This window comes from Eptatretus burgeri, chromosome 15 (genome assembly GCF_056783735.1).
Source record: "Eptatretus burgeri isolate ZD-2024b chromosome 15, Ebu_testis_v1, whole genome shotgun sequence".
In the NCBI taxonomy this organism is placed as follows: Eukaryota; Metazoa; Chordata; class Myxini; order Myxiniformes; family Myxinidae; genus Eptatretus; species Eptatretus burgeri.
In genome coordinates, this window is record NC_140975.1 from 70,595,527 (window position 1) to 70,623,485 (window position 27,959).

General features: G+C 46.0%; 2 protein-coding genes across 3 annotated transcripts in view; one reads left to right on the forward strand and one right to left on the reverse strand.

Moving 5' to 3' along the window:
* Positions 1–22,006, reverse strand: part of DNAAF1 (dynein axonemal assembly factor 1) — a 158,809-nt gene extending 136,803 nt beyond the window's left edge. The window contains exon 1 of one of the 2 annotated variants that reach the window (XM_085856833.1): positions 20,746–22,006. In XM_085856833.1, coding sequence (XP_085712959.1) covers positions 20,746–20,955 — 210 coding nt within the window. In that variant the 5' untranslated portion in view covers positions 20,956–22,006. Of the gene's footprint in view, positions 1–141; positions 339–20,745 lie in introns of those variants that run through there. The other variant, XM_085856835.1, reaches the window with a different exon arrangement.
* On the forward strand, positions 312–27,959 carry LOC147012499 (septin-7-like). Its single transcript, XM_085856854.1, has 14 exons — positions 312–341; positions 5,423–5,439; positions 22,005–22,104; positions 22,187–22,293; positions 24,032–24,132; positions 24,328–24,462; positions 24,559–24,676; positions 25,413–25,505; positions 25,598–25,694; positions 25,811–25,862; positions 26,327–26,449; positions 26,576–26,711; positions 27,345–27,490; positions 27,617–27,959. The coding sequence occupies exons 1-14, from the start codon at positions 335–337 to the stop codon at positions 27,654–27,656; spliced, it is 1,272 nt and encodes a 423-aa protein (XP_085712980.1). The 5' UTR covers positions 312–334; the 3' UTR covers positions 27,657–27,959.

Here is a 27,959-nt window from a genome sequence, read left to right on the forward strand (position 1 = left end):
ACACACACACACACACACACACACACACACACCCTCCATTTATAATATAGATGCATCAGTATGACCCAAATTAATGTGGAGGGTGCTTTCATCTTTGGGGGGGGGGGATGCAAATTCTCGATGTAAATGTGTACCGTGTACCGTGTGACGCCGCCTCCAAGAGGGTGAGTGGGCGGTACTCGGCTGGTTTGGTAAAGTCGCGTTTTTGGAGGAAATGCCGTGAAGGAGGAAATGCCGTGAAGGAGGAAATGCCGTGAAGGATGAAATGCCGTGAAGCAGGAGAAGTATTTCCGGTGATTTCGCGCATGCGCAGAGTCGCGGGCGGGCGGCGATCATGGCTGGTGGGTGTTTTAATGAGCGTTGGTGGAATCTGCGGTTATTTCATGTTTTTATTTGTAATAACTTCTCCCGAACGCCGGTACCTTGTTGTTTACGTGTTTGATGTCGATGAACGGCGTTAGATGGGACTGAGAGTGCTCGGCGGACACACATCGCGTGAAAACATCACATCTGTGAGAGAGGCCGCCGCCCATCGGATGACTTGTTTAACGGAAGTGACTGGGATTTGTTGACAAATTGATACCGGACATGATGATTCCCATAACGATGACACGTTTACGTTAATATACCAGATTACATGTTTATATCCAGGGCTGGTGAGATGGCCGACGGGTACTTGTACTTGTATTTGTACTCTCTTCCAAGCTCTCTCGCCTGGGTTCGAATCCTGACCCAGCTATAAACTGTCACCATGGTGATTCATAAACGTGTGTGCCGGGCGTCCCAACTGCCAGCATTAGTTGATCCCATGGTGTCCATGAAGAGTTGATACGTTAAAGATCCCATAGTATGCTTCGTCAAGAGTCGGCGAGCTCTCGCCGGCACGATGAACAAATGACAAATTCCTGCCCTGATTCCTGGTGTGTTGGCAATGGCAAACTACCAGTTTAACCACTGCTAAGAAACCGCTTCAGCAGTATGAGGTATGATGCTCTCCTCTGTGACTGTATAATGTATGATTCTCTTCTCTGTGACGGTATGATGGTATGATGTATGATGCTCTCCCCTGTGATGGTATGATGTATGATTCTCTTCTCTGTGACGATATGATGTATGACTCTCTCCTCTGTGACGGTATGATGTGTGACGGTATGATTGTATGAGGTATGACTCTCTCCTCTGTGACGGTATGATGTATGGTGCTCTCCCCTGTGACGGTATGATGTATGATTCTCTTCTCTGTGACGGTATGATGTATGATGCTCTCCCCTGTGATGGTATTATGTATGATTCTCTTCTCTGTGACTATATGATGTATGACTCTCTCCTCTGTGACGGTATGAGGTATGACGCATGACTCTCTCCTCTGTGACGGTATGATGGTATGAGGTATGATTCTCTCCTCTGTGACGGTATGATGTATAACTCTCTCCTCTGTGACGGTATGATGTATAACTCTCTCCTCTGTGACGGTATGATGGTATTATTCTCTCCTCTGTGACAGTATGATGTGTGACGGTATGATTGTATGAGGTATGACTCTCTCCTCTGTGACGGTATGATGGTATGATTCTCTCCTCTGTGACAGTATGATGTGTGACGGTATGATTGTATGAGGTATGACTCTCTCCTCTGTGACGGTATGATGGTATGAGGTATGATTCTCTCCTCTGTGACGGTATGATGGTATGAGGTATGATTCTCTCCTCTGTGACGGTATGATGGTATGAGGTATGATTCTCTCCTCTGTGACGGTATGATGGTATGAGGTATGATTCTCTCCTCTGTGACGGTATGATGGTATGAGGTATGATTCTCTCCTCTGTGACGGTATGATGGTATGAGGTATGATTCTCTCCTCTGTGACGGTATGATGGTATGAGGTATAATTCTCTCCTCTGTGGCGGTATGATGTGTGACGGTATGATTGTATGAAGTATGATTCTCTCCTCTGTGACGGTATGATGTGTGAGGTATGATTCTCTCCTCTGTGCCAGTATGATGTGTGACTATGATTGTATGAGGTATGACTCTCTCCTCTGTGACGGTATGATGTGTGACTGTATGATGTGTGACGGTATGATTGTATGAGATATGACTCTCTCCTCTGTGACAGTATGATGTGTGACAGTATGATTGTATGAGGTATGACTCTCTCCTCTGTGACGGTATGATTGTACGAGGTATGATTCTCTCCTCTGTGACAGTATGAGGTATGATTCTCTCCTCTGTGACAGTATGATGTGTGACAGTATGATTGTATGAGGTATGACTCTCTCCTCTGTGACAGTATGATTGTATGAGGTATGACTCTCTCCTCTGTGACAGTATGATTGTATGAGGTATGATTCTCTCCTCTGTGACAGTATGATTGTATGAGGTATGATTCTCTCCTCTGTGACAGTATGATGTGTGACAGTATGATTGTATGATGGTATGAGGTATGATTCTCTCCTCTGTGACGGTATGATGGTATGACGCATGACTCTCTCCTCTGTGACGGTATGATGGTATGAGGTATGATTCTCTCCTCTGTGACGGTATGATGTATAACTCTCTCCTCTGTGACGGTATGATGGTATTATTCTCTCCTGTGTGACGGTATGATTGTATGAGGTGAGACTCTCTCCTCTGTGATGGTATGATGGTATGATTCTCTCCTCTGTGACGGTATGATGGTATGATTCTCTCCTCTGTGACAGTATGATTGTATGAGGTATGACTCTCTCCTCTGTGACAGTATGATGTGTGACGGTATGATTGTATGAGGTATGATTCTCTCCTCTGTGACGGTATGATTGTATGAGGTATGATTCTCTCCTCTGTGACAGTATGATGTGTGACGGTATGATTATATGAGGTATGACTCTCTCCTCTGTGACAGTATGATGTGTGACGGTATGATTGTATGATGGTATGATTCTCTCCTCTGTGACAGTATGATGTGTGACGGTATGATTGTATGAGGTATGACTCTCTCCTCTGTGACGGTATGATTGTATGAGGTATGATTCTCTCCTCTGTGACAGTATGATGTGTGACGGTATGATTGTATGAGGTATGACTCTCTCTCCCCTGTGACGGTATGATGGTATGATTCTCTCCTCTGTGACAGTATGATGTGTGACGGTATGATTCTCTCCTCTGTGACAGTATGATGTGTGACGGTATGATTCTCTCCTCTGTGACAGTATGATGGTATGATTCTCTCCTCTGTGACAGTATGATTGTATGAGGTATGACTCTCTCCTCTGTGACAGTATGATGTGTGACGGTATGATTGTATGAGGTATGATTCTCTCCTCTGTGACAGTATGATGTGTGACGGTATGATTGTATGAGGTATGACTCTCTCCTCTGTGACAGTATGATGTGTGACGGTATGATTGTATGATGGTATGATTCTCTCCTCTGTGACAGTATGATGTGTGACGGTATGATTGTATGAGGTATGACTCTCTCCTCTGTGACGGTATGATTGTATGAGGTATGATTCTCTCCTCTGTGACAGTATGATGTGTGACGGTATGATTGTATGAGGTATGACTCTCTCTCCTCTGTGACGGTATGATGGTATGATTCTCTCCTCTGTGACAGTATGATGTGTGACGGTATGATTCTCTCCTCTGTGACAGTATGATGTGTGACGGTATGATTCTCTCCTCTGTGACAGTATGATGTGTGACGGTATGATTCTCTCCTCTGTGACAGTATGATGTGTGACGGTATGATTCTCTCCTCTGTGACAGTATGATTGTATGAGGTATGACTCTCTCCTCTGTGACGGTATGATGGTATGATTCTCTCCTCTGTGACAGTATGATGTGTGACGGTATGATTGTATGAGGTATGACTCTCTCCTCTGTGACAGTATGATGTGTGACGGTATGATTGTATGAGGTATGACTCTCTCCTCTGTGACAGTATGATGTGTGACGGTATGATTGTATGAGGTATGACTCTCTCCTCTGTGACGGTATGATTGTATGAGGTATGATTCTCTCCTCTGTGACAGTATGATGTGTGACGGTATGATTGTATGAGGTATGACTCTCTCTCCTCTGTGACAGTATGATGTATGAGGTATGACTCTCTCCTCTGTGACAGTATGATTGTATGAGGTATGACTCTCTCCTCTGTGACAGTATGATGTATGAGGTATGACTCTCTCCTCTGTGACAGTATGATGTGTGACGGTATGATTGTATGAGGTATGACTCTCTCCTCTGTGACAGTATGATGTGTGACGGTATGATTGAGGTTTGACTCTCTCCTCTGTGACAGTATGATGTATGAGGTATGACTCTCTCCTCTGTGACAGTATGATGTGTGACGGTATGATTGTATGAGGTATGATTCTCTCCTCTGTGACAGTATGATTGTATGAGGTATGACTCTCTCCTCTGTGACAGTATGATGTGTGACAGTATGATTGTATGAGGTATGACTCTCTCCTCTGTGACAGTATGATGTGTGACAGTATGATTGTATGAGGTATGACTCTCTCCTCTGTGACAGTATGATTGTATGAGGTATGACTCTCTCCTCTGTGACAGTATGATGTGTGACGGTATGATTGTATGAGGTGAGACTCTCTCCTCTGTGACAGTATGATTGTATGAGGTATGACTCTCTCCTCTGTGACAGTATGATTGTATGAGGTATGACTCTCTCCTCTGTGACAGTATGATGTGTGACAGTATGATTATATGAGGTATGATTCTCTCCTCTGTGACAGTATGATGTGTGACAGTATGATTATATGAGGTATGATTCTCTCCTCTGTGACAGTATGATTGTATGAGGTATGACTCTCTCCTCTGTGACAGTATGATGTGTGACAGTATGATTATATGAGGTATGATTCTCTCCTCTGTGACAGTATGATGTGTGACAGTATGATTATATGAGGTATGATTCTCTCCTCTGTGACAGTATGATTGTATGAGGTATGACTCTCTCCTCTGTGACAGTATGATTGTATGAGGTATGACTCTCTCCTCTGTGACAGTATGATTGTATGAGGTATGACTCTCTCCTCTGTGACAGTATGATTGTATGAGGTATGACTCTCTCCTCTGTGACAGTATGATTGTATGAGGTATGATGTGTGACAGTATGATGTATGAGGACGTGTTTACAAACCTCCACTGTAATTACTCGACATAGTCCTTAGTTCCAAAGTAGAGGACGTCCCTGGTTCATTCATAAGTGGTTTGGGTCCCCGGCTCGTGCACGGCTGGGTGGTTGACAACGTGCTTTCTTAATTGAAGTAATCTTGTGATCCATGTAGATTCAGTAAAACGCTATTTTTTTTTTTTTTAACATGTCATGTTTATTTATGCCGTGTTTACTGTTGTCACTAAATGTGCCGTGTTGTCCCTACCCCACTCTTCTCCACCCAACCCGCATGAACCTGCAGCGGAAAAGTTAAACCCGGTAAGTACCGGATGTTCGGCAATGGCCGACCGGATCCCGGGAGCGTGGTTGGACAGTGTCGTACCTCATTCACACCACAATGCATTCCATTCCTGGAACAGCTTAAGCAGCTCTGCCTAAAATTCCACTTTCTACAAATGTATCCTATCTTCAACTGGGTTGGCAAAATGTCCCCACATCATGCTTTTTCACACCTCTTCAATTAACTATGATGATCGATTGGGGTGGTTTTCAGCACATGTCGTAGTCTCAGTCCTTGCCCGTCGTCATGTGTGTGTGCTGATTTGCACGGAACAGCTCGGTTGAGGGAAGTAAGACGAGTTATGTGGATGGGCATGTAAAGTACTTGTATGTGTCGTTACTGTTATGTTCAGTGAATGATGTATTTGCCAAAATGAAAATTACTTTTGAAAACATTTTCTTATTTTGTGTTCGGTGGGTTTGTTTGTTTTTCCACCTCATTATTTGTCATCTGCTTGCGCAGGTGTCAGTGGGTGGAATTGAGCACTCCCAGTGCCCAAATAATCTCCTCACTAGGATCTTCCTATGTTGATCACCAAAACTCAGTCTGCTCTCCTTGCTTTGTTCTTCTCTTTGTGAGGATTGCCACTGAACTCTGGTTAGCATCAAATTCACGATAGCACTGGTGTGCTGTCTCAAGGAATGTAATGACATCGGTGGACCAGTAAAGGTCCCAAGTGGGCTTGTCTCGCTGGACAGTTAAAAAAAAAAATCGGCAAGGGAGGCATTGCCACCTCTTCAAGAAAACGGGAAAAGCAGCAAAGGAGGTTTTTGTTGGTATGTCTCCCTTCTCTATTTCAGCCAATCATTGGTTTGAACCTTTCATCCATGCTTTGTCCCCTCCACACACCCCACCAGGTATTTGCAGGACACACATGGTTGCCAATAACCCCCTCGGGGTGAAACTGCCTAAACCCATCACTGCTCACCTCATTTACTACTCTTTTTTTTTTTTTTTTTTTTTTTTTTTTTTTTTCCTTTGTTTTTTTCCACCCTTGTCTGTGAAACCAACTTGCACATTCTCTTCAATTTCATTCTTCCTTCCGGGTCTTCAAGACACCTGTTCCTCACCATCTCAGATCGTCTCCCATCCAAAATAATAATCCTTTCCGCACCAGTTAAACCACCCCCCCCCCCACCACCTCTACCCCTTCATCCCTCCCAAAATTTGGCTTCTGTATCCATCTTGGCCACCCCTTGCATTCTCCCCTACTCTTCATTGTTACCTGCATCCCTTGTTTCTGTCTCCATCTGTTTTCTCCCTCCGCCCTGCTGTTGGCGTTTCCCCCTTTTCCTGCTGTTTCTTTTGTTTTGTTCGTGTTGCATCCTGATCTGTTCTGTGTTCCAGCTGTTCTAAGAGCCTCAACTGCCGATACAACTCTGAGGGCACTCTGTAGAGCGCACACCTCTGCCACGTAATGCCATATCGGGCCCAATACATTTTTTGAAATATCATGCCATACAATACTATATCATTTTTGGTCCCATCTCTCAATGGTGAAGAATCACTTTTAAAAATCTTTTTCTTTCTAGTATCCAGATCCGAATACGGATCTTCACCAAAATCGAATCAATTCGTCTTTGGGCCACACCCAACCTGTCCACCAAGTTTCATCCGAATCCGTCCTCAACTTTTTGAGATATTGTGCTATATATATATATATATATATATATATATATATATATATATATATATTGTTGTGGTTGACGAAATTCGCAAACCACCATTCAGGTCCCTTAGGTGAGATATCTCTGTAAGTATATGTGTAGTTGGGCCCAAACCCGTTGTTTAGAGGGAATAAATGTCATTCATGCAGGCTGCGACCCTTTTAGATAGCCGTTTTTCTTTTACTATCTTTATTTTGGACCAGCCGCCATTACTACCATTACTACCACCACCAACCACGTCTCAACAGCCATCACACAACAACCACCAACCGCAACGCCGCTTCACACCAACAGCCACGACCCTTACCGTCACATCTCGCTCTCGCAACCATCGCATCACCGTCATTCCCGCGCCGCTTGGGGGCACCGATACTGGACTCGTGCAGGGCGCGCACCGAGCAGCGGGTGCAGAAACACCAGCCTTTCCGAAGAAATCGGATCAAAAACTATTCACGCCCACTTCTGTTCCGTCCTATCAGCGAGCATGGGGCGATTTGGCCCCGCCTCCAGGTGCGTCGGAGTAATATCGCTATATGCAGATTCATGGATCAAAAAGCATTCACGCCCACTTTTCCTCTGTCCAATGGGGAGCCAGCCAGAGGTAAAGGGTCGAAGGTGAAGGAGCGAGGCCACGGGGGCTATAAAGGGCCGCGTTCGCTCGTAGTTGTCAGTCAAGTTGAGTTGGGAAGAGTCAAGTTGAGTTGGGAAGAGCCAGTCAAGAGAAGTCGGAGAAAGCAGTTGGACGGAGCTGTGGAGAGTTGGCGGCGGCGAAAGCAGTCGAGGGGGCGCTCGTGTCAGAGTCGAGGAGCTGCGGAGAGGGGAGGTCGATAACGCGACCGAGGTCGCGGTGGAGACGCTCGTCGCGGGACCCGAACCAGCGAGATATCCTCATCCCCCCCGAGCATCAACAACCCCCTCCTGTTTCCCCCCGCGCTGAGATAGTGCGAGAAGGGGGCCCCGTTCCCACCCCATACCAGGCAGTCCCAGCGAGGCCCGCGGAGTCGGGGCGCCACCGCCATTTTGCGGCTCATCACCAGACGGGTAGGCTCGACGCGGTCTCGGCCCCAGGCCCGTCTGCCCCCCCCCCCCTCATCGTTAAGGGTGGTCCCTTTTTCTTTTGATTTGAGTATATGTGTTGTCGGCGCCGTCTGTGAAGTAAAACTGTATGTGTTGCCGTGTGCTCGGTAGTCGGTGGCATATCTGCATTGTGTTTTGCTTTTACATTTGCTTTTTGTGTATTATTGTGTGTTTCTTCTTCTTTTACATTTGCTTTTGGTGTAATTGTATATGTGTGCTTTCCGTTCATCGCGAAATAAATGTGCTTTATGTTGAACTGTTTTTCCCGTTTCGCTTCGTCTTTTCCTTTATTGAATCTCCATCTTACTTCACGTAAAGGGTTGGTCGTGGGCTAAAATGCCCGATAATTAATCGAACCGTCGGGGTTGACGATAACACCGCTCGGTTATCCCGATAGTACGGAACGGGTTGCTTAAAGTGGCCTGTGTCCGAAGTCGACCTGCGGCGAGGTGCGATCGCCCGGTCTACCCTCCGTGTGGGTACTTAGGTAGGTCGAATTTGGCGAGCAACCCTATCCCACGCGGGGGGCCGATTGGCACAATCGTGGTGAGGCCGAAAGGCCCACCCGTGACTAGTTCCCGGCGTTAGTCCGAGAGGGTCACGACGGGATTGTCCGTCCGGTGGGCGACGTGCCGCGATTCGAGTTACGTGGCCGTCCGCACGCCGGCGGGCGCGAATCCGCAACAATATATATATATATATATATATATATATATATATATATACATATATATATATATATATATATATATTTTATCTTCAATGGTGAAGAATCACTTCAAAAATTTGAGTAGTCAGATCCCGATCCGGATCTTCACCAAAAGCCAATCAGTTCGTCCTTGTCACACACCATCCACAAAATTTAATCTGAATCTGTCCACAACTTTTTGAGATATCCTGCACACAAACAAACAGACAAAGGGGGTGAAAACATAACCTCCTTCACCTTCAGTGGCGGCGGTAAAAATCTGTTGCGTAGTCGATCCAGTCGAAAAAAAAAAAAAAAAAAAAAATAGGAAATTTGTTCTACCCTTATCAGTTTATCTGTCTGTCTGTCCCTCTGTTCGGTCCAGTGCTCCGTTAATACAATGGCGATTTCAATGAAACTTGGTTGGTAGGTTCATACCATGACCTAGTTGTGTGCAAATGAGAACCGTTGCTATGGACCCATCCTCCGTTGCCTAGCAGTGGCCGAAAAACCTCCAAATGTGGGGGTATTTTAAGGAAAAACAATCTGCAGCATTAACCCTTGAAGCTAGAATCATTAATTTTCTTGTGCTTAATCCTCAGGTCATTCCCCCATCGAACGGGCCCATCGCGTCAGGTTCTATTGGGTAGGCAACTACCCATGTCCGCCTACCGCCTTGTAATAAATGTCAGTGTGTCTCTCTGTGTCTCCTCCATAACTCCAAAACCATGAAACCTCGTGGCTTAAAACTTCGTAGGTGTACTAGAGGAACTCCAACAGAGTGCATGAATGAAAGCTGGGTGTTTGGATAAATTTAAACACCCCTTTTGAAGATAATTTATGGTAAAACTACAAACGGGCTTCCCTTTGGTCAGCCTGTGTTCAGCTCGCTCAGCTTGGGGGTCTTAATCAGCCATGTTGCCTGCTCAGTTTAAAAATGCTTTACCTTGGAACAGGTCGGTTTCTGTCCAATAGAGCTTCATACCTACGAATCGCTGGATACATCACTGATCACTGGATACACTGCAATGCTCAAGTGTTCATGCCTTTATTTAATTTCTGCCCATGCTATAACCTTGAGAATCAATTAGACCTGAGCAGAATTGACCAACAGCAGTTCTGACTACTAAAATTTTTTTTAATAAAGTGCTCATTTGTCCAATATGCACATTGTTTTATACTCTGGGCGTCTTTGGGTGGTGTTTGTTATAACCGATCACTAATCACTTGCCAAGGCTGCCATTCCTCATTGGTTTCGTTGGAGTGCTTTCTTGAGTGCTTAATAGTGGTGGGCGGAATTTATTCTAAAGTACTCGATTTTCAATTCCAACTGTGGAATCAAAAGGTTGTGTGCCTTTTCTATTCATTGTGTGAATAATTGGAATTCTCTTCCTTGTCATGTGATTGAGTCTGGTACTCTAAATCAGTTTGTCTATGCTTGAGAAGCATTGGTTTGGCCATCCCTTTAAGTTTAACCCCTATATTAGAGTTTGAGACTTGATGAAGAGGGGCACATGAGCTACGCTTTACGTCTCGAAATCCAGTAGTGTTATTTTAATTTTTTTTAAATATGTATATATTTTTTGCAGTCGGAACTGCTGTTAAAATCAATTCCGCAGTTTAAATTTTGAAATTTGGCTGAGGTGAAGAAAATTTAGAGCTTATCACATTTCAGTTGTAAAATGTGTGAAAATTAAATTAAGGCATGATCACTGACACTGCTTTTTTGACAATTGAAGGAAAACGCCCTTCCTTCTCTTCCCCTCGCGATTACCTCTTCCCCCTTCCACTCCCTCACCCCCATGGATGTCTCTGAGAAACTTCCGGGTGGTGTTTCGTGATATGTTTGAACATGCTGTTTTAGAGAGCGTACCCCATTTTGTTCAATCCTGCACTAATGCTGGCAGACAGGACTATCCCCTCCCCCGGACTATCCCCTCCCCCACCCTCCACTTCCCCTCAAGTCCCCCTACCAAATGTAAGTCGAACCCCCCCCCCTCTCCTCAAGTCCCATTATCAAATGCAAGTTGAGAAATCCTCCATCCCCCCCATTTCCCCAAATCCCCTGACCAAACACAAGTCCAGAATACCCCCTTCCACTCCCCCTTTCCCTCCTCTCTCTCCCCATCATCCTTCTTGCTCCCACCTCCCTCCCGGAGTGTATAGTGACTTGTGGTGAGGCATCACTCTCCTCGCTTTCCTCGCTCTCCCCGACACACCCCCCCCATTCCTCTGTGTCTCTCTCTGTGTCTCTCCCTCTTTTGTTGCGGATTTGGAAAACTATCACGCACGACATTCAGGTCCTTTAGCTCGGTAAGTTTTATAGATAGCCCTTTCCCCTAGTCCAGGGGTTCCCAAACTTGAAAACACCCCCCCTCAAAATCTCAGTTTTTGAGGGGGGGGGGGTTTCATGTCAAAAGCATTTTCTCTGACAATTTTTATCATAGGTACACTCGGTACCAGTATCATTTGGGTTGCGAGGCAAATGTGATGTCAAATTTTGAGTCATGGTCAAAAAAGTTTGGGAACCACTGTCCTCGTCTAACAGATATTTAAATGCTTCTGCGCTGCGGTTTGTTATAATGGTCAGGTTTCCCTTTTGTTCGGGGTTGCACCACCGCCAGCGCCGCCGGCGACCGCTCCGCATCGCCCTCGCCAGCATTTGCTTTCTCCACCTGGCCAATCGTGGGGTTTGCCACCCGTTTTGGTGAATGGGAGGAATGACAAGGGTGTATGCTCAGAAGGTCATCCGGTGTGGAGAAGGCAGGGTTCGGGGAGGAGCCACGCGGTGGCCCTCGACCAATCGGCATGCAGCAGGTGGGGTGACCGCGACTCAGCCAATCCGGGCCCGCGATGGGAGAGGGCGGAGTTGTGAGGAGGCGCCCCTCGCGCCCCTCCCGCCCCTTCGAGGCGGGCGAGATAAAAATAGCGCAGTCTGTGCGCTAGAGAGGAGTTCGTTCTGTACTGGGATCGGTGCGTCGAGGAGTTCGTTCTGTACTGGGATCGGCGATTCGAAGTGTTCGTTCTGTACTGGGATCGGCGCGTCGAAGAGTTCGTTCTGTACTGGGATCGGCGATTTTTGAAGAGTTCGTTCTGTACTGGGATCGGCGCGTCGAGGAGTTCGTCCTGTACTGGGATCGGCCCGTCGAAGAGTTCGTTCTGTACTGGGATCGGCGCGTCGAAGAGTTCGCTCTGTACTGGGATCGGCGCGTCGAAGAGTTCGCTCTGTACTGGGATCGGCGCGTCGAAGAGTTCGTTCTGTACTGGGATCGGCGCGTCGAAGAGTTCGCTCTGTACTGGGATCGGCGCGTCGAAGAGTTCGTTCTGCACTGGGATCGGCCCGTCGAAGAGTTCGTTCTGCACTGGGATCGGCGCGTCGAAGAGTTCGTTCTGTACTGGGATCGGCGCGTCGAAGAGTTCGTTCTGTACTGGGATCGGCGCGTCGAAGAGTTCGTTCTGTACTGGGATCGGCGCGTCGAAGAGTTCGTTCTGTACTGGGATCGGCGCGTCGAAGAGTTCGTTCTCTACTGGGATCGGCGCGTCGAAGAGTTCGTTCTCTACTGGGATCGGCGCGTCGAAGAGTTCGTTCTCTACTGGGATCGGCGCGTCGAAGAGTTCGTTCTCTACTGGGATCGGCGCGTCGAAGAGTTCGTTCTCTACTGGGATCGGCGCGTCGAAGAGTTCGTTCTCTACTGGGATCGGCGCGTCGAAGAGTTCGTTCTCTACTGGGATCGGCGCGTCGAAGAGTTCGTTCTCTACTGGGATCGGTGCGTCGAAGAGTTCGTTCTCTACTGGGATCGGCGCGTTGAAGAGTTCGTTCTCTACTGGGATCGGCGCGTTGAAGAGTTCCTTCTCTACTGGGATCGGCGCGTTGAAGAGTTCCTTCTCTACTGGGATCGGCGCGTCGAAGAGTTCCTTCTGTACTGGGATCGGCGCGTCGAAGAGTTCCTTCTGTACTGGGATCGGCGCGTTGAAGAGTTCCTTCTGTACTGGGATCGGCGCGTTGAAGAGTTCCTTCTGTACTGGGATCGGCGCGTTGAAGAGTTCCTTCTGTACTGGGATCGGCGCGTTGAAGAGTTCCTTCTGTACTGGGATCGGCGCGTTGAAGAGTTCCTTCTGTACTGGGATCGGCGCGTTGAAGAGTTTCTTCTCTACTGGGATCGGCGCGTTGAAGAGTTTCTTCTCTACTGGGATCGGCGCGTTGAAGAGTTCCTTCTCTACTGGGATCGGCGCGTTGAAGAGTTCCTTCTGTACTGGGATCGGCGCGTTGAAGAGCTCCTTCTGTACTGGGATCGGCGCGTTGAAGAGTTCCTTCTGTACTGGGATCGGCGCGTCGAAGAGTTCGTTCTCTACTGGGATCGGCGCGTCGAAGAGTTCGTTCTCTACTGGGATCGGCGCGTCGAAGAGTTCGTTCTCTACTGGGATCGGCGCGTCGAAGAGTTCGTTCTCTACTGGGATCGGCGCGTCGAAGAGTTCGTTCTCTACTGGGATCGGCGCGTCGAAGAGTTCGTTCTCTACTGGGATCGGCGCGTCGAAGAGTTCGTTCTCTACTGGGATCGGCGCGTCGAAGAGTTCGTTCTCTACTGGGATCGGCGCGTCGAAGAGTTCGTTCTCTACTGGGATCGGCGCGTCGAAGAGTTCGTTCTCTACTGGGATCGGCGCGTCGAAGAGTTCGTTCTCTACTGGGATCGGCGCGTCGAAGAGTTCGTTCTCTACTGGGATCGGCGCGTCGAAGAGTTCGTTCTCTACTGGGATCGGCGCGTCGAAGAGTTCGTTCTCTACTGGGATCGGCGCGTCGAAGAGTTCGTTCTCTACTGGGATCGGCGCGTCGAAGAGTTCCTTCTCTACTGGGATCGGCGCGTCGAAGAGTTCCTTCTGTACTGGGATCGGTGCGTCGAAGAGTTCCTTCTGTACTGGGATCGGCGCGTCGAAGAGTTCCTTCTGTACTGGGATCGGCGCGTCGAAGAGTTCCTTCTGTACTGGGATCGGCGCGTCGAAGAGTTCCTTCTGTACTGGGATCGGCGCGTCGAAGAGTTCCTTCTGTACTGGGATCGGCGCGTTGAAGAGTTCCTTCTGTACTGGGATTGGCGCGTTGAAGAGTTCCTTCTGTACTGGGATTGGCGCGTTGAAGAGTTCCTTCTGTACTGGGATTGGCGCGTTGAAGAGTTCCTTCTGTACTGGGATCGGCGCGTTGAAGAGTTTCTTCTCTACTGGGATCGGCGCGTTGAAGAGTTTCTTCTCTACTGGGATCGGCGCGTTGAAGAGTTTCTTCTCTACTGGGATCGGCGCGTTGAAGAGTTCCTTCTCTACTGGGATCGGCGCGTTGAAGAGTTCCTTCTGTACTGGGATCGGCGCGTTGAAGAGTTCCTTCTGTACTGGGATCGGCGCGTTGAAGAGCTCCTTCTGTACTGGGATCGGCGCGTTGAAGAGCTCCTTCTGTACTGGGATCAGCGCGTTGAAGAGTTCCTTCTGTACTGGGATCGGCGCGTTGAAGAGCTCCTTCTGTACTGGGATCGGCACGTTGAGAGCTCATTCTGTTTAGTGATCAGTGCGGTCTGCGCACGCGCTGAGGTACATGACATTTGCTGGTCGTCTGGTTGATCGTCGTTTTCGTCGTCGGGGAGGTCTGGAGCCTTCTCGTCTTGGTGATCACCATCGTCGTTGTCGTCGAGGACAGGTCGAAGATCGACCCTGGCTTTCAGCTCGCCTGTCCCTCCGAGCTGAAAGTCTTATTAAAGGCAATCGCCACTGATGTGGATTTTTTTCCTCCTTGAACCTCGTCGTGATCGTTGTGGAATCTTATTTAACTTGCAGGGTTTAACGTCTCACCGACTCGGTTTTAAATGTATCGTGTTTCTGTTCCCTCGTACACTTCACACAATGAACTTGAGAACCCCCATTTTTGCAATATTATTTGGTTCTATTTTATTTATGCTTACTTTTTTTTTAGTTAACTGTTAAACCAACCCGATTAATTCACTTTCCACAACGTGAAAGTACATTACATCAGAGTTTTATTATTACTTGGTACTTGATCAGTCCCAAGGAGTATATTCGGTTTTATATTATTTTTTTTTTAAGCAATTATGCAAAGGTTGGCATTTCCATCAGCGAAGCCACGGGTCTTATTTCTGGTGGCTTTGAAAGGAACAACCAGACAGCTTGGTGAGCGCTCACCAAGTGGCTCAAGCAAGTCCCAAGGAGAATCACTTAAAACAAGCCACTGAGATGCTATACATCACACGTGCTTGCACTAAAACAAGATTACATTTCCAGGCATTTGTATACTTTCATGGGAGAGTGGTGGGGGCTGTTAACTCTAACCGCAGTACGTGTCTTTTGAGGTGAGAAGCACATGATGTAACTAGAGGGGGAGCACTCGGTCGAGTGCAAAACCTCTGCCGCCAATACTGCTGGGTCACTTTAGTGAACCTGATATCCTATTCATTGTAGGTCAAAACGGATCAGACTCTACTGAACCACGATTAAATAAACTAAACTAGATCGACAAAAAAAATAAAAAAAATCGAAATTTTTTTTTGAAAAAAGTTGCAAAATTTTTATTTTTTTTTTTCTCTAACAAATTTTTTTGAGGTTAGAAATCACTTAAAACATGTAGAAATGCAAAAACAAAAATTCAAATAAAATCAATTTTTTTTGGACCAACTCCAAAATCGAATGGCATGATCCTTGGACCATACCTAATCCCCCCACCAAGTTTCGTCGAAATCCATCCAGGAGTTTTTCCGTAATACTGTTCACAAACAAACAGACGGGTGAAAACGGTAACCTCCATCCATCTTCGATGGCGGAGGTTAATTACGGCAAACGTTTGCTGTTATCAGCCCAGGTCACATCGTTCCATAACAAGACATTTTTATCAACATTTAGGGCAAAGTCTCTTGACCAAAGGGAAGGAACACTGACAGCCAATTCGATTTGTAGCATACATTTATATAATTATTTCTTCCACAGTTCTCCCATTTTTTTCCTTATAAGGAAAATTTGAATAATTATATTACACATGATTACCATATCCCGTTCCTGAAGAGAAAGATATTCATTACTCAAGTTCAATCAACAATGGCAGCGAGTGCTCATATCAGAAAAGTGAGTGCGTTTCCATTTAATTTATGGCCTGTTCATCAGCATGTCACACATTGAAAACATGCTACCCGAAGTCAGAAGATAAACAGGTCAGGGTGTAGATCAGCACCCAATGGGAAACACAGTCGAAGCACTCCTTGAGCTGAAGAAAAGGTAGATGTTGGCAAGTACGAGCTTGGACCTGACACTGGGTTGAAGGAGACGAAAAGGACTCGAGAGGTGAACAGAGATCCAGCCCCAACAGAGCCTGGGGCCTCGCAGCAGCAGTTTGTGCAATCAAGTTTGATTCACTAAGCGAGCTGTGCACTTTGGATGCAGTCGCAGTGGCAGCACGAGCTCACATTTGCACCATTGAACACATGTTGCAGAGGACTCGCCGTGTGGACCTCCAGGCCTTCGTCATGCATTGAAGCAACCGCAGTAAGTTCACGATTTATTTGCAGAGCAGATATTCCTCCAGGCAGGCACCACACAATGGTGACGTTAAGACTTTGCTCAACCTTCTCAGTGGGTTTTTTTTTTCCTTCACATTGCTCATCTTATCTCCTCAGGAAGAGGGTAGTTTCATGATCACGTGTTGAATGCCCAATCACCCAAATCTGGGTTCTCCCCATCGTCCAATCTTTTGGTGGAAATTCTTTCCAAGCTTCACGAGACGAAATCGTACATTGCATAGTTCAACTGCGCTCAACACTCCGAAACAAACAAAATCAAGGTTAAGCATCGATTAAACATCATGGGCTCATGTATTTCCACAAGACTGACAAAGGTTCTTGCAGAAGCATTCAACTTGCATTATCAATATTTTATCTCTTTCCTTATCATTTCCCTAAATGACAACTAAAATATTGTTACGTTTGAGGGGGGGGGGGTATGCATTCAAAGGGTAATTAGGTTGTTTAATTAGGTATGCCATGCTGTTCGAGTTTACCAGGATCTCGATGTAATAAGTAGCAATTCAGTGGTGATAAGTTGTCTAGTAAATGTTCATTTCTTCAAGAGGGAAATGATAATTGTCACGTAATTAGATAGGGACACGGGATAGGGTAAGTGTGTCTGCGTAAACCCCTTTTGGTATTCTCTGGAAACTGGCCGTGACGTCACAGGACAGTGCAGCGGATGGCTCCGCCCCGTGATCACGATTGGCAGAAGGCGACGGCGGTGGGCCAATAAACGGCTCGATTGGAAGTGACGAGGACGGGAGCATAAAAAGGTTCTGTTCGGGGTTGAAAAGGTGAAGAGGAAGAAGATCGGGACAAAAACGATCGTGTTTTTTTGGTGTGGAAGCTGTTGCGCGGAGAGCGTCCTTGTTGTTGTGCTGATTCGATCGTGTTCTTCATCGTGTCTTGGAGCCTTGCTGAGCCTCGTGCCTCACCTTGGTTGGCTCTGGGGTTCTGCTGACTCGGAGTACGGGGTCAAACGGCGGGCGGACCTGCCTCCCTCTCCTGCTCGCAACTTGGTGCCAGAACTGGTTCCCTGGCGGCTGTGAGCGGACTTGGGCCAAGACCAGGTCGACAGCACCACGGTTTCTCCTGCCCCCCTGACGAGAGCAAGGCCAGCTCGTCCGACGCCGATCCAGGGACAGTTGCGTCCACACTATGGTCCAGCCTGACCACCAGAAATAGCTGCGTGTGTGTGTGTGTGTGTGTGTGTGTGTGTGTGCGTGTGTGCGTGTGTGCGTGTGTGCGTGTGTGCGTGTGTGCGTGTGTGCGTGTGTGCGTGTGTGCGTGTGTGCGTGTGTGCGTGTGTGCGCGTGTGCGCGCTTGGCGCCTTAGAGGGTTTGAGATTGTATATTCATTGGAATTGTCTGTGTTTTTCCCCACGCCCGATCCCACACCATCCCGTCGAATCGCCCCTGATCCCTCTTCTTGCCGAGTCTTGTTATTTCTGGTTAAAAACAAATAAACATCATCAACTCAGTGAAAAGTGACTCGTGCCACCTTCCTCGTCCCGTTTGCGGTAGAGCGATTAGAACCGCCATGTTTGGGTTATAAATAAATAAACCGCCTCCATCGTTTCGGCTCATTCTACGTTGGCAGGACTGTTCAAGTCCCGTGGACGTCACAATATACAGAAATCTCATTTGTGTGTGTACTCAAAACATTCATCTCATTTGCTATTTCCATGTAAAAGCAAACAGTCTTTATCAGGGTTCCAATTTGCAATCAATAATTACTTTCACAAAAATATTCCATAATCTATACAAAAATATGAAAGTTAGCTACTTCTTTCAAGAACCGAATCCAAAGCGATTCGATTTTGCCCAGTTACCATTTTAGCATTCACATCTGCTAAACAAATTTGTAATCTCAAAACAAAAGATCATATCAATTTTAACAAAGAGAAACATGATGGTTCGTTCTCAATGAGTTATTTTTATTTTATTTTTATATGAGCTTCGTCTGAAAGTAACTAACACAGTTACCGCACAACCCCCATTTGTTGCTTACTGTTCCCCATGTTTATGCATGTGACAACAAAACCCAGTGCATGCAAATATTATCATGAGTATCACTTGTTGGTCCTTTTTGACCATAACATTATCCCCATCACCATCATTACAGGTCAAAAACAAAGCACACCTGTGTGCTAGGTTATCATAATTTACAAACAATCTCCATCACTTCAGAATTTCCATCAACATTTAAATCTCTGACATTATCCATCTATCCACTTCTCTCTCACCAGAACAGCAATATGCTGCCATTTTCCAACTCGCATACACAAACCATCTATCACTTCCTCTGACCATCTCAATTACTAATCCATTTCCTTTATCAAAACAAATGAATACAGTTTAAACAGTTGTACAAAAATTGTCAAATCTTGCTTAAACAGCTTTATTGTCTTTTATTATTATTATTTTAAACAGTCACAATAAAATATTTTCACGAAAAAAATAAGTGACCACTATATTCGTTATTGTTTTCTGTCTGTATGTCTGTCTGTCCCGATCATAGCTCTGTGGGTTTTGATCCGATCTTGATAAAATAAGGGTGCGAGGTTTGTATCATGATCTAGTTGTGTTTTCTGGAGAATGGGCATGCTGTGCCCATTATGAGCGGAGCCATGCCCAAAAAACGTGTTTTTAGGGGGTAGCCGGTTTCAAGTTACATCTTCTCCGAGCTGGTTTGTCGAATCTGGCTGGGGTTTCGGTACTCGGTTAGCCAAATGGCACCTGCATAGCCCCACTGAGCTCAATTTTTCATTTTCGTCACAAGGTCACGAACTTAGAAAATGTAAAAAAATCAATAAATTGGGCATCGAGCTCCTCGGGTTTTCAACTGTTTCGAATGAAAGTTGGTATGCAAGTAGTGCTCTTCGAGTACTACAACTTTCATCATTTATGTTTTTCCCGATTCCCGCCAGTTTTCCCGTGGCGTCCCTTTGAAGGTCAAAAATAAAAAATGGCGAACCGTGTACATTGCTCGTGAACCATCGCCGTCTCCAGACTTGTATCGATCTATAATAATAAATGTCTGTGTCCGTCAGTCCGTCTCCTCCATAACTCCAAAACCATGAAACCTAGCGGTCCCAGACTTTATAGGCATACTAAGGAAACTCCAAGGTGGTGCACAAATGAAAATTGGGTGTTTGTTTTAATTTAAACACACCTTTTGAAGATAATTTAGGGGGTGCTCATCACAAAAAAAAAACCCAAGATGTCAGTTCGTAAGAGTCTTAAGCTGCCATTTTTTTGGCCTACTCAACAATGCCTTGGCTTGGAAGAGGCTATGATTTCTTAACGAAGATTAAAAAAAAAAATTTTAATTTCCACTTTCCACACATTGAATGCCTGATCATACCTATGAATTGCTGGATACATTGCAATACAATGCTTATAAACACCTGGAGATGTCAGTGTTCGTGGCTTTCTTTAATTTCCACACATGACATAAGCTCGATTACAAAATTTAAGCTCCATCATTGAACTTGGCAGCAGTTCCGACTGCTAAAAAAAGTGTGCATTTGTCCAATTCGGACATTGCTTGAGCGTTTCCGGGTGCATGGGTTCATGTGACCTATCGGTAATTGCTTGCCAAGCCAGCCATTCCGTCGGAATGCTTGCTTGAGCCACTTGGTGAGCACTCACCAAGCTGCCTGGTTGTTCCTTTCAAAGCCACCAGAAATAAGACCCATGGCTTCGCTGATGGAAATGCCAACCTTTGCATAATTGCTGAAAAAAAAAATAATGAAAAACCAAATAAAAATTTACTTTCAACCTTTAAAAATTGTGCGAATAAATTATTGAAATATCCGCTGCTTTTTTATATCCTTTTTCTCACCTGTGATGCTTTAAAAGGCGGTGTATTAGTATCAGCATTTTCTGAATCGAATCGATAAATGGGATTGAATGAGAGAGACATTATTATAAATGGAGGAGAGATTTTCCACCTGTTTTTAACAGAATGTGGCGGTTAAAAGGAAATTCTTACTGTTTGGGTGTTTTATCACACCGGTAATACCCTGGTATGTTGCATGCCTACCCTTCCCTTGCACTTAAGCCACCTTCGTTCCCTCCCGACGCCGCCTTCGTTCCTCTCACGCCTCTGTTCGTGCTCGACTTTCCTGAGTGAGCGGTTCGCGCTGTTTTTATTATTTTTTTGGCTCATGGAGGAGCTGAAACATTGAACAGATCAGACGAAGGAACGGGGGAAACGCACTAACAGCAGGGATGAGGAACAAAATAGAGGGAGACTTTGAAAAATAAGCGATGTGGGGAATAATGAAGGGTAGGGTCTTACCGTTTGATCATAATTCCTGTGAAGAAGCTCAATGTATAGCACATTACATCGCAGGCAGGCGTGCTGGTGGCCTCTGTCTTTTACTGGATCATTTCTGCTGTTGAACCCTTTCCTTGCTCTCTCTCCCCTCCCTCCTTCCCATGTTTCTGCACGGTACATGTGGTCTGCTCGTCCCTCATTTCTGGTGGAACTCCCCAGTTCCCGACTCATTCCTCACTTCCACTTGTTTATTCCTCTTTTGTCTCGCCTGTGGAACCAGCTTTCTCAGTCTGTTCAATCTCATTCTCCCCCCAGGGCTTCAAGATTGCTGTTAACCTTTACCTCAGATCACCCCCTCCCCCCCCATGCACATTTATGATCTTTTGTACCCTTATTAACTATCCCCAACCACACCCTACCTTTCCTGGTGATTGTATCTCTCCCCACCCCCTCCTCTCACACTCCACCCTAAATTCTGTTTCTTGTTCCATTGCTGTTTCCTCCTCTTCTTCCAGACCCTTTTTGCTGTGTTTGAGTTTGTATCCAGCTCGTTCACCCCCAGTATCCTCCACCCCCTCTGCTTGCTCTCATTCCTCCCCTCACCCATTCTTGTTTCAAATGTCCCTCAAGTGTTCTTCTTCCCAGGCAGAGGTGTTTCCCCGCTTTCTCCTGTTTCGTTCCCTGTTCAAGTTTTTTTTTTTTTTTCAGGAGCCTCAAGCAACATAAACGCCAATAATTAGAACAGTTCTCAGTAGGGCGCACACCTCTGCCAAGCTGAACAGCATACGTTTTGTATCGCACTGATTGGCTGGATCTGGATCCAGACCTGAACCAAAATCCAATCTGCTTGTTCTTGCCACTGAACCAACTCGTCTTCTACGTTTTGTCGTAACTCATCCACATAACCGAGATATCGTGCGATGTATAATTTTCACCGGATCTTCACTAAAATCTAATCGGTTCGTCCTTGTCACATACCCAACCTGTCCACAAATTTCATCGAAATCCAGCCACAACTTTTTGAGATATTGTGCCAACCTCCGTCCACCTTTGGTGTGGATGTGATTGTACGTGGGAATATGGGAGGGATGTTAACACAAATCCACACTCCATCCATTATGCCTTGTTTTGATGGCAAATGTCAACATTCTTCTTCACTTGCATAATGATGACGATACCCTGGTTGCTTGTCGGTTTTGTATGGTTTGTTAAAAACGACTAACTTGGACCTTCTAAAGTTTTCAATTCGACCTTCTTCTTCTTACTGTGCCTCCCTCCAGGTGCGGAACTTGGAGGGCTATGTGGGCTTTGCTAATGTACCCAACCAAGTGTATCGCAAGGCAGTCAAGCATGGGTTTGAGTTTTCACTCATGGTGGTTGGTACGGATACAATTGTACGTGGGAATATGGGAGGGATGGTGTATCCGGTGGTGCTGATGCAGTTTTCCTTGGTGCTTTGCAGGTGAATCTGGCCTTGGCAAGTCCACATTGCTCAACTCGCTCTTCCTTACAGATGTTTACTCTGCAGAGTACCCTGGGCCTTCACTACGCTCAAAGAAAACTGTTCAGGTGGGAGCAGTGGGCCTTCCAGTATCACAGTTGCCAATGTTGTGCACTCACCAGTTTTGAAGTTGTGGGATTCAAGCTAGAAGTTAAAGGAAAATATGTATATGTATATGTGTTTGTGTGTGTGTGTTGTATACGCTTGGCAGATTATCGGCAGGTTGGAGTCTGTGTGATTACCGATGCCAGTGCATACTGTATACAACCCAGAAACCTTGAGTCGCTTTCATGGAAAAACGACGATGTATATAAATAGACGTTCCAGGGATATGATCACAAACTTTAATCTTTATAAACAGCTGTGTGTGACGGGTGGAAAAAAAAAATTGGCTCGGTAATTGAGAGAAAAAGTTAATATGGCAAACGACTCGGAAATCGGGTGATATTTCAGGACGACTTGCTCAGGGTGACGGAGCGCGAGCCACTCGCTCAGGGTGACTGAGCGTGGCAAAATTGTCCCCAGTGAGTGAACGATTTGTTCAGAATGACGTGGCATGGTCCCGCTATTGACAATAGGTGCTCGGCAAGTGGCTTAAGCACTCCGATTCAATGATTGATAAGGAACTGTTGGCCAGGCTGTTGCTGCATACCGTAAAGGATCCCTTTATCTTTCAAGCCATTCTTCACAACGCACGCAGCTGTTGATGAAACAAAATGAATCTACAAATCCACTATCTTGCCTGCTCGTCTGTGCATATCATGTGGTACATCGGTTCGGGGTCCGCGCAAACGCTGTGACTTTTTTGTTTTTTAACTTCTGTTTTTTTTTTTCACCAGATTTGCTTTGATTCACTGAAGAGCACATTGTGAAACCTCTGAAAATATAGACACAGATCTGGCAGACGCTATGGATAAGCAGTCCCTCTGAGGGACAGGACATGAGGTCTAGCAGTGAATGCATGAAATCATTCGGCTCATTGAAGCTCGTTAGTTTTGTTATGTTCCAAATTTTTTCTTGTACACACAATACAAAAAGATAAGTTTTTAGCCACGTCTCGCGGAGCGAACACACATTTAGTTTCACATAATCACATTTAGTTTCATCGATGTTGCACTCTAAGAGAGCTCCACGTTGTCATTGTCGTTGTTCTGCTGGTGAAGACAAAACCTTTTAGGACTCGGCTCTTTTATATACAGGATCCGGATCTCCTTAAATACTAAACACATGTACACATCCTCGCATTAAGGGTGCCTTTTGAGAGCGTCTATTATGAACCTTTAAATATATTCGGACATTCGCTTTAAAGTTTCGAAAAGTTCATGTTACTATTTAAAGATTATTCCATTTAATGTGTTGTAATTTCGTAAATACACGATTTTCTCGTCATGAACTCCTAGGAGCCTCCATGACGGGTCTCGCTATTGGCTCCATCAAGGCACGTGACGAAATATCGGAAGTTGTTGTTATTGCCTTTAAGACGCGGCTCTTGGACACATTTGTCCTTGTTTTTTTTTTAATGCTTTGGAAATTTCATATTTTCTATGTATGCAGTGGAGGGATGTGGTGACCACGACCGTGGTGGGGGATGATCACAACGTGGATGGTTGGGGGTAGGGGGGTTGATTCATCACGAGCGTGGACGGGGGGTGGGAGGTGATCTTTTAATAAACTTAAGAGAAAATACTTGTCTGTGCTGGGAGCGATGGCATGAGTTTAGAAATTATCTGATTTGCGTAAAGGCAGCTCAGCATCGTTCAGAATGAGCAATCAAGATTTTCATGACTATGTAACTCAAACCCCCAGATCCAGCAGACACGGGTGCTCTTGCGCGAGGGTGGAGTTCACCTTCTGCTTACAGTTATTGATACGCCAGGTTTTGGTGACGCCATCAACAATGCTGATTGGTAGGAAGCTTGGACTTTTCAGAAGCTCTTTGCACACGCACAAAGACTCACAGCTGTTAGGAGAACACATGATCGTGCCTCCGTCACCTCTTCTCACATTTAGTTTCATCCATGTTGCACTTCCTCCTTTTATGCATTTGCTTGTCGTACACGCTCATCTTTTTACACATTTTTTTGGCCACGATTTCTGCACAGCTGGAAGCCGGTGGTTGAGTTTGTGGAGAGTCGATTTGAGGAACACCTCAATGCCGAGTCGAGGGTGAACAGGCGTCCACTCCGTGACACGCGCGTGCATTGTTGTCTCTACTTCTTGGCCCCCACAGGCCATGGGTGAGGATAAACCGGGTAATCGTGTCAAGTTGACCTTTAAATCACCGTCGCATGTAGTTTGGATCAAAATCCACTCTCACCCGTTCCTCTTATCAGCTTGAAGGCCATTGATATCGAGTTCATGAAGCAGCTGCACGAGAGGGTTAACATAATCCCGTTGGTGGCTAAAGCCGACACTATGACTGTTGAGGAATGTCGTCAATTCAAAAAACAGGTGATGTGCACGGACATGGTCACATCCTGTATACGCGACACTGTTACGCCCCTACACGTGACACGGTCACACCTCGTGCATGCGACATCATTTTTATAATGGTTGTCCCTTCGGTGCCCACTGGGCCCCTCCACCGCCCACTGGGTCCCTCCACCACCCTCTCCCCTCACCAATAATACTTCACAATTTTTATTTATTCCTGTCATCTTTAGTGATACTTGAGTGGATTTATGTTTACCTTTACCCTCATGGACTTAGTTACCTGGTAATCCTGGGGACGTCATTCCACATGACCTCCAAGGTGATGTACCATTGGAATTTGGGTCGTGATCATGCTCTGATCTTTGAACATAACCACAGAAAGTATTTGTTTCTTTATTATTAGGTTCGCCATGACAAACAATTTGTCCCTAACATTTTCCTAATCCTGTCAGGAGTTAACATCACGGTTTTTAATTAATTTAAAACTGAACTTTCCACATCCTATTGGTGGATTTGTTTACACACAAGCACAACCACAGCTTTGTTTATGATTAACATGTCAACATGTGATGTAAATGAATTGGTTGTTTGCGCAAATGATGATGCTGATGGATCAGTTGGCACTACCTTTTATTATCAGAGTTGTGGCTCCACTGATGGTAGTGACGATTTCATGTCTGTCAAATGAGCCGATGCTTGCCGTGACGCCTCGTTCCTGCGGTTTGTGCTGGAGTTGCTCCCATTCTTCCTGCAGGTCTTGAAGGACATTCAGGAAAATGAAATACATATTTACGATTTTCCGGAGGTAGATAACGAAGAGGACAGCAAGCAGACGAAGAAAGCTCGGGTGAGTCGCTCGTCGCGGTGCCTCGTTTGTTTAATTTCTTTTATCCTGTGCTCACCCAGCTTCAGAGCCTTTGAATCTTGTGTGGAGTGCAGGCCTCCATGCCGTTGGCCGTGATGGGAAGTAACGTGCTGGTAGACTCCAACGGGCGTAAGGTTCGTGCTCGCGTTTACCCCTGGGGTCTGGCCGAGGGTGAGTAATCGATCTTTGAAATTGTAGCTAAGCTCTTTTAAGTTTGTTTGGGGGGGGGGTGCCACACCGCTGTTCTTTGATTCTCTGTTCGAGTTTTGGGTTCATGTGCCTTTCAGTTGAGAATTCTGAGCATTGTGACTTCTCCGTTCTTAGAGACCTGCTGCTCAGGTGAGTGACCAGAGTGGTTTCCAATAGTGGGAGAGTGTAGTTGTCTGATAAAAGCCAGGCAATGAAGTAATGTGGGTGGTTGATCATTCCAGCACAGAAATTGTGGCCTGTGTTGGTGGCACAAGAGTGCAAAAAAAAAAAAAACCTCCGACATAATGAAATTGTTTAGGTTATCCATCAGGAGCAGCTTAGAAGCACCGACGTTTCGGGCATCCTCCTCCTCTGAGAGACGATGTGAAAATGGCTCTGAGGAAGGGAAAGCCCGAAACGTCGGAGCTTTTATTCGTTTTTCACTGCAGATCAGCTAACCTGTTATTCCATTGTTTTTTTTTTTTTTAATTATTTCTTTCATAAAGCAGTAATACTGATTGATTAGGTTGTGAGGAGGATGGATGTTTGAGTGATTCGAGTGTGTGAGAGTGAAAGAAGACTTTCATTTTATTAAAGCATCTTGCGCCCCACAGATGCCATCTCCAGGACCTAAAGGATGTCACAAACACCGTGCACTATGAGAACTTTCGGGCTCAGTGCCTGGCGGGCTTGGCCGGGCCCGCAGATGGAACGCGGCCCCGGAGCTCTTTGGGGAGGTTGTTTTCTCAATTTGGGTCGTCATACTTTTCCGACTGCACTCTCACTTTGCCTCCTTGCGCTCCACTTGACACTTGAGTCTTCCTTTCACGTGCTCCATACTGTTCTTTTCTCCGACGTTTCAGGAGCCCGTTGGAGCAAATGGAAAGTGAACGGCATGAGCAAGAGGGGCGGTTGCAGCGCATGGAGGCTGAGATGGATGCCGTGTTTGCAGCTAAAGTGCAGGAGAAGATGCAGAAACTGCGCAGCTCTGAGGCAGATGTGAGTCGGTCGTGTGGTTCGTGGCCGGATGTAGACACTCTGAAACCCATTTATTTTCCAAAATATTTGCATTGCACATTGATGTAATCCACGTTTGTAGCACGTCCCTCATTTTAAATGGTCTGTGATTCGTATTTGATTAGAGTTTGAGGTGAGTTAGTAACTTGAATAATAGAACGTGGCCCGCACAATGCACGCCTTTCCACGAGCTTGTACCAAAGTGGAGTGGCATAGTAATTGTAGCCATGAAAACAGCATGTTTGGTCCACCCCCCCCCCCCCCATATTGTGTAGTTAGTTGTAGTAATAGTAGTAGATAGTTTATCTCATTGATAAAGAATGTTCAAGACGTGTTATTCCTTGTACTTCCAAACTTCACAAATATGTTGTGCTCACGAACGCCTGCTGTTTGAAACAGCATGCACAGTGCCATCAGCCGTGATGTCGTTTGGGTGTACAGACGGTGCCCAGTACCGACATCACGTCTGTGATGCTGGGAGACATTGATGCTGTTCTGATATCTGCTCTTCTAGTCGCTTCGAGGCATATAGTTAGTTGGTCAACAAAAATGGTGAATTTCCCATGCGTACGCAATAAAGATGACTACCAGATGTGGCTGCTTGTGTGTTTGAAGTTGGTGAAGCGTCAGGAAAGTATGATGAACACTCTGGAGGTGCAGCGCCGTGATCTGGAGCAACGTCGTCGTCAGTTTGAAGAGGAGCGACAAAGCTTGGAAGCTCATATTCTGCAACTGGAACAACAAGCCAACACGGGCTTACGGTGTGTCTCGGGTTAACATGCGTATTTAGTTTTCATTTTAAACACTGTTTTTGTTATGGGGGGGGAGGAGAGGGGGGGCTCAGAAAGGAAAATACCATTTTAAAGAGAACCTTGTCCTCTTTGCAGCACGTTGGAACGGAACAAAAAGAAAAATAAGATCTTCTGAACTTCCGTGGCTTCACCTCGTCCAGCCTTTTGTGCCGTTAAACCTGCATTTGCTTGTCGCCGAACTTAACGGCTTCGTCCATCCGGTGCCCCGCTTACCCGACTCCATGTTCCCTCGGCCGTCCCTCTTCCTTTCCTCATACTCTATTCTAGGGATCTTTCTATTTGCACGAGTGTGAAGGTCACAGGCAGTGGGGTTTTTTTATTGTTTGTAACTTTACTCCATCGCTCACATTTGTACCATGCGTATTCTTGTAAATTGTTGTCGGTCAGAATAAACCTTTCCTACACTTGTCTGCCTGAA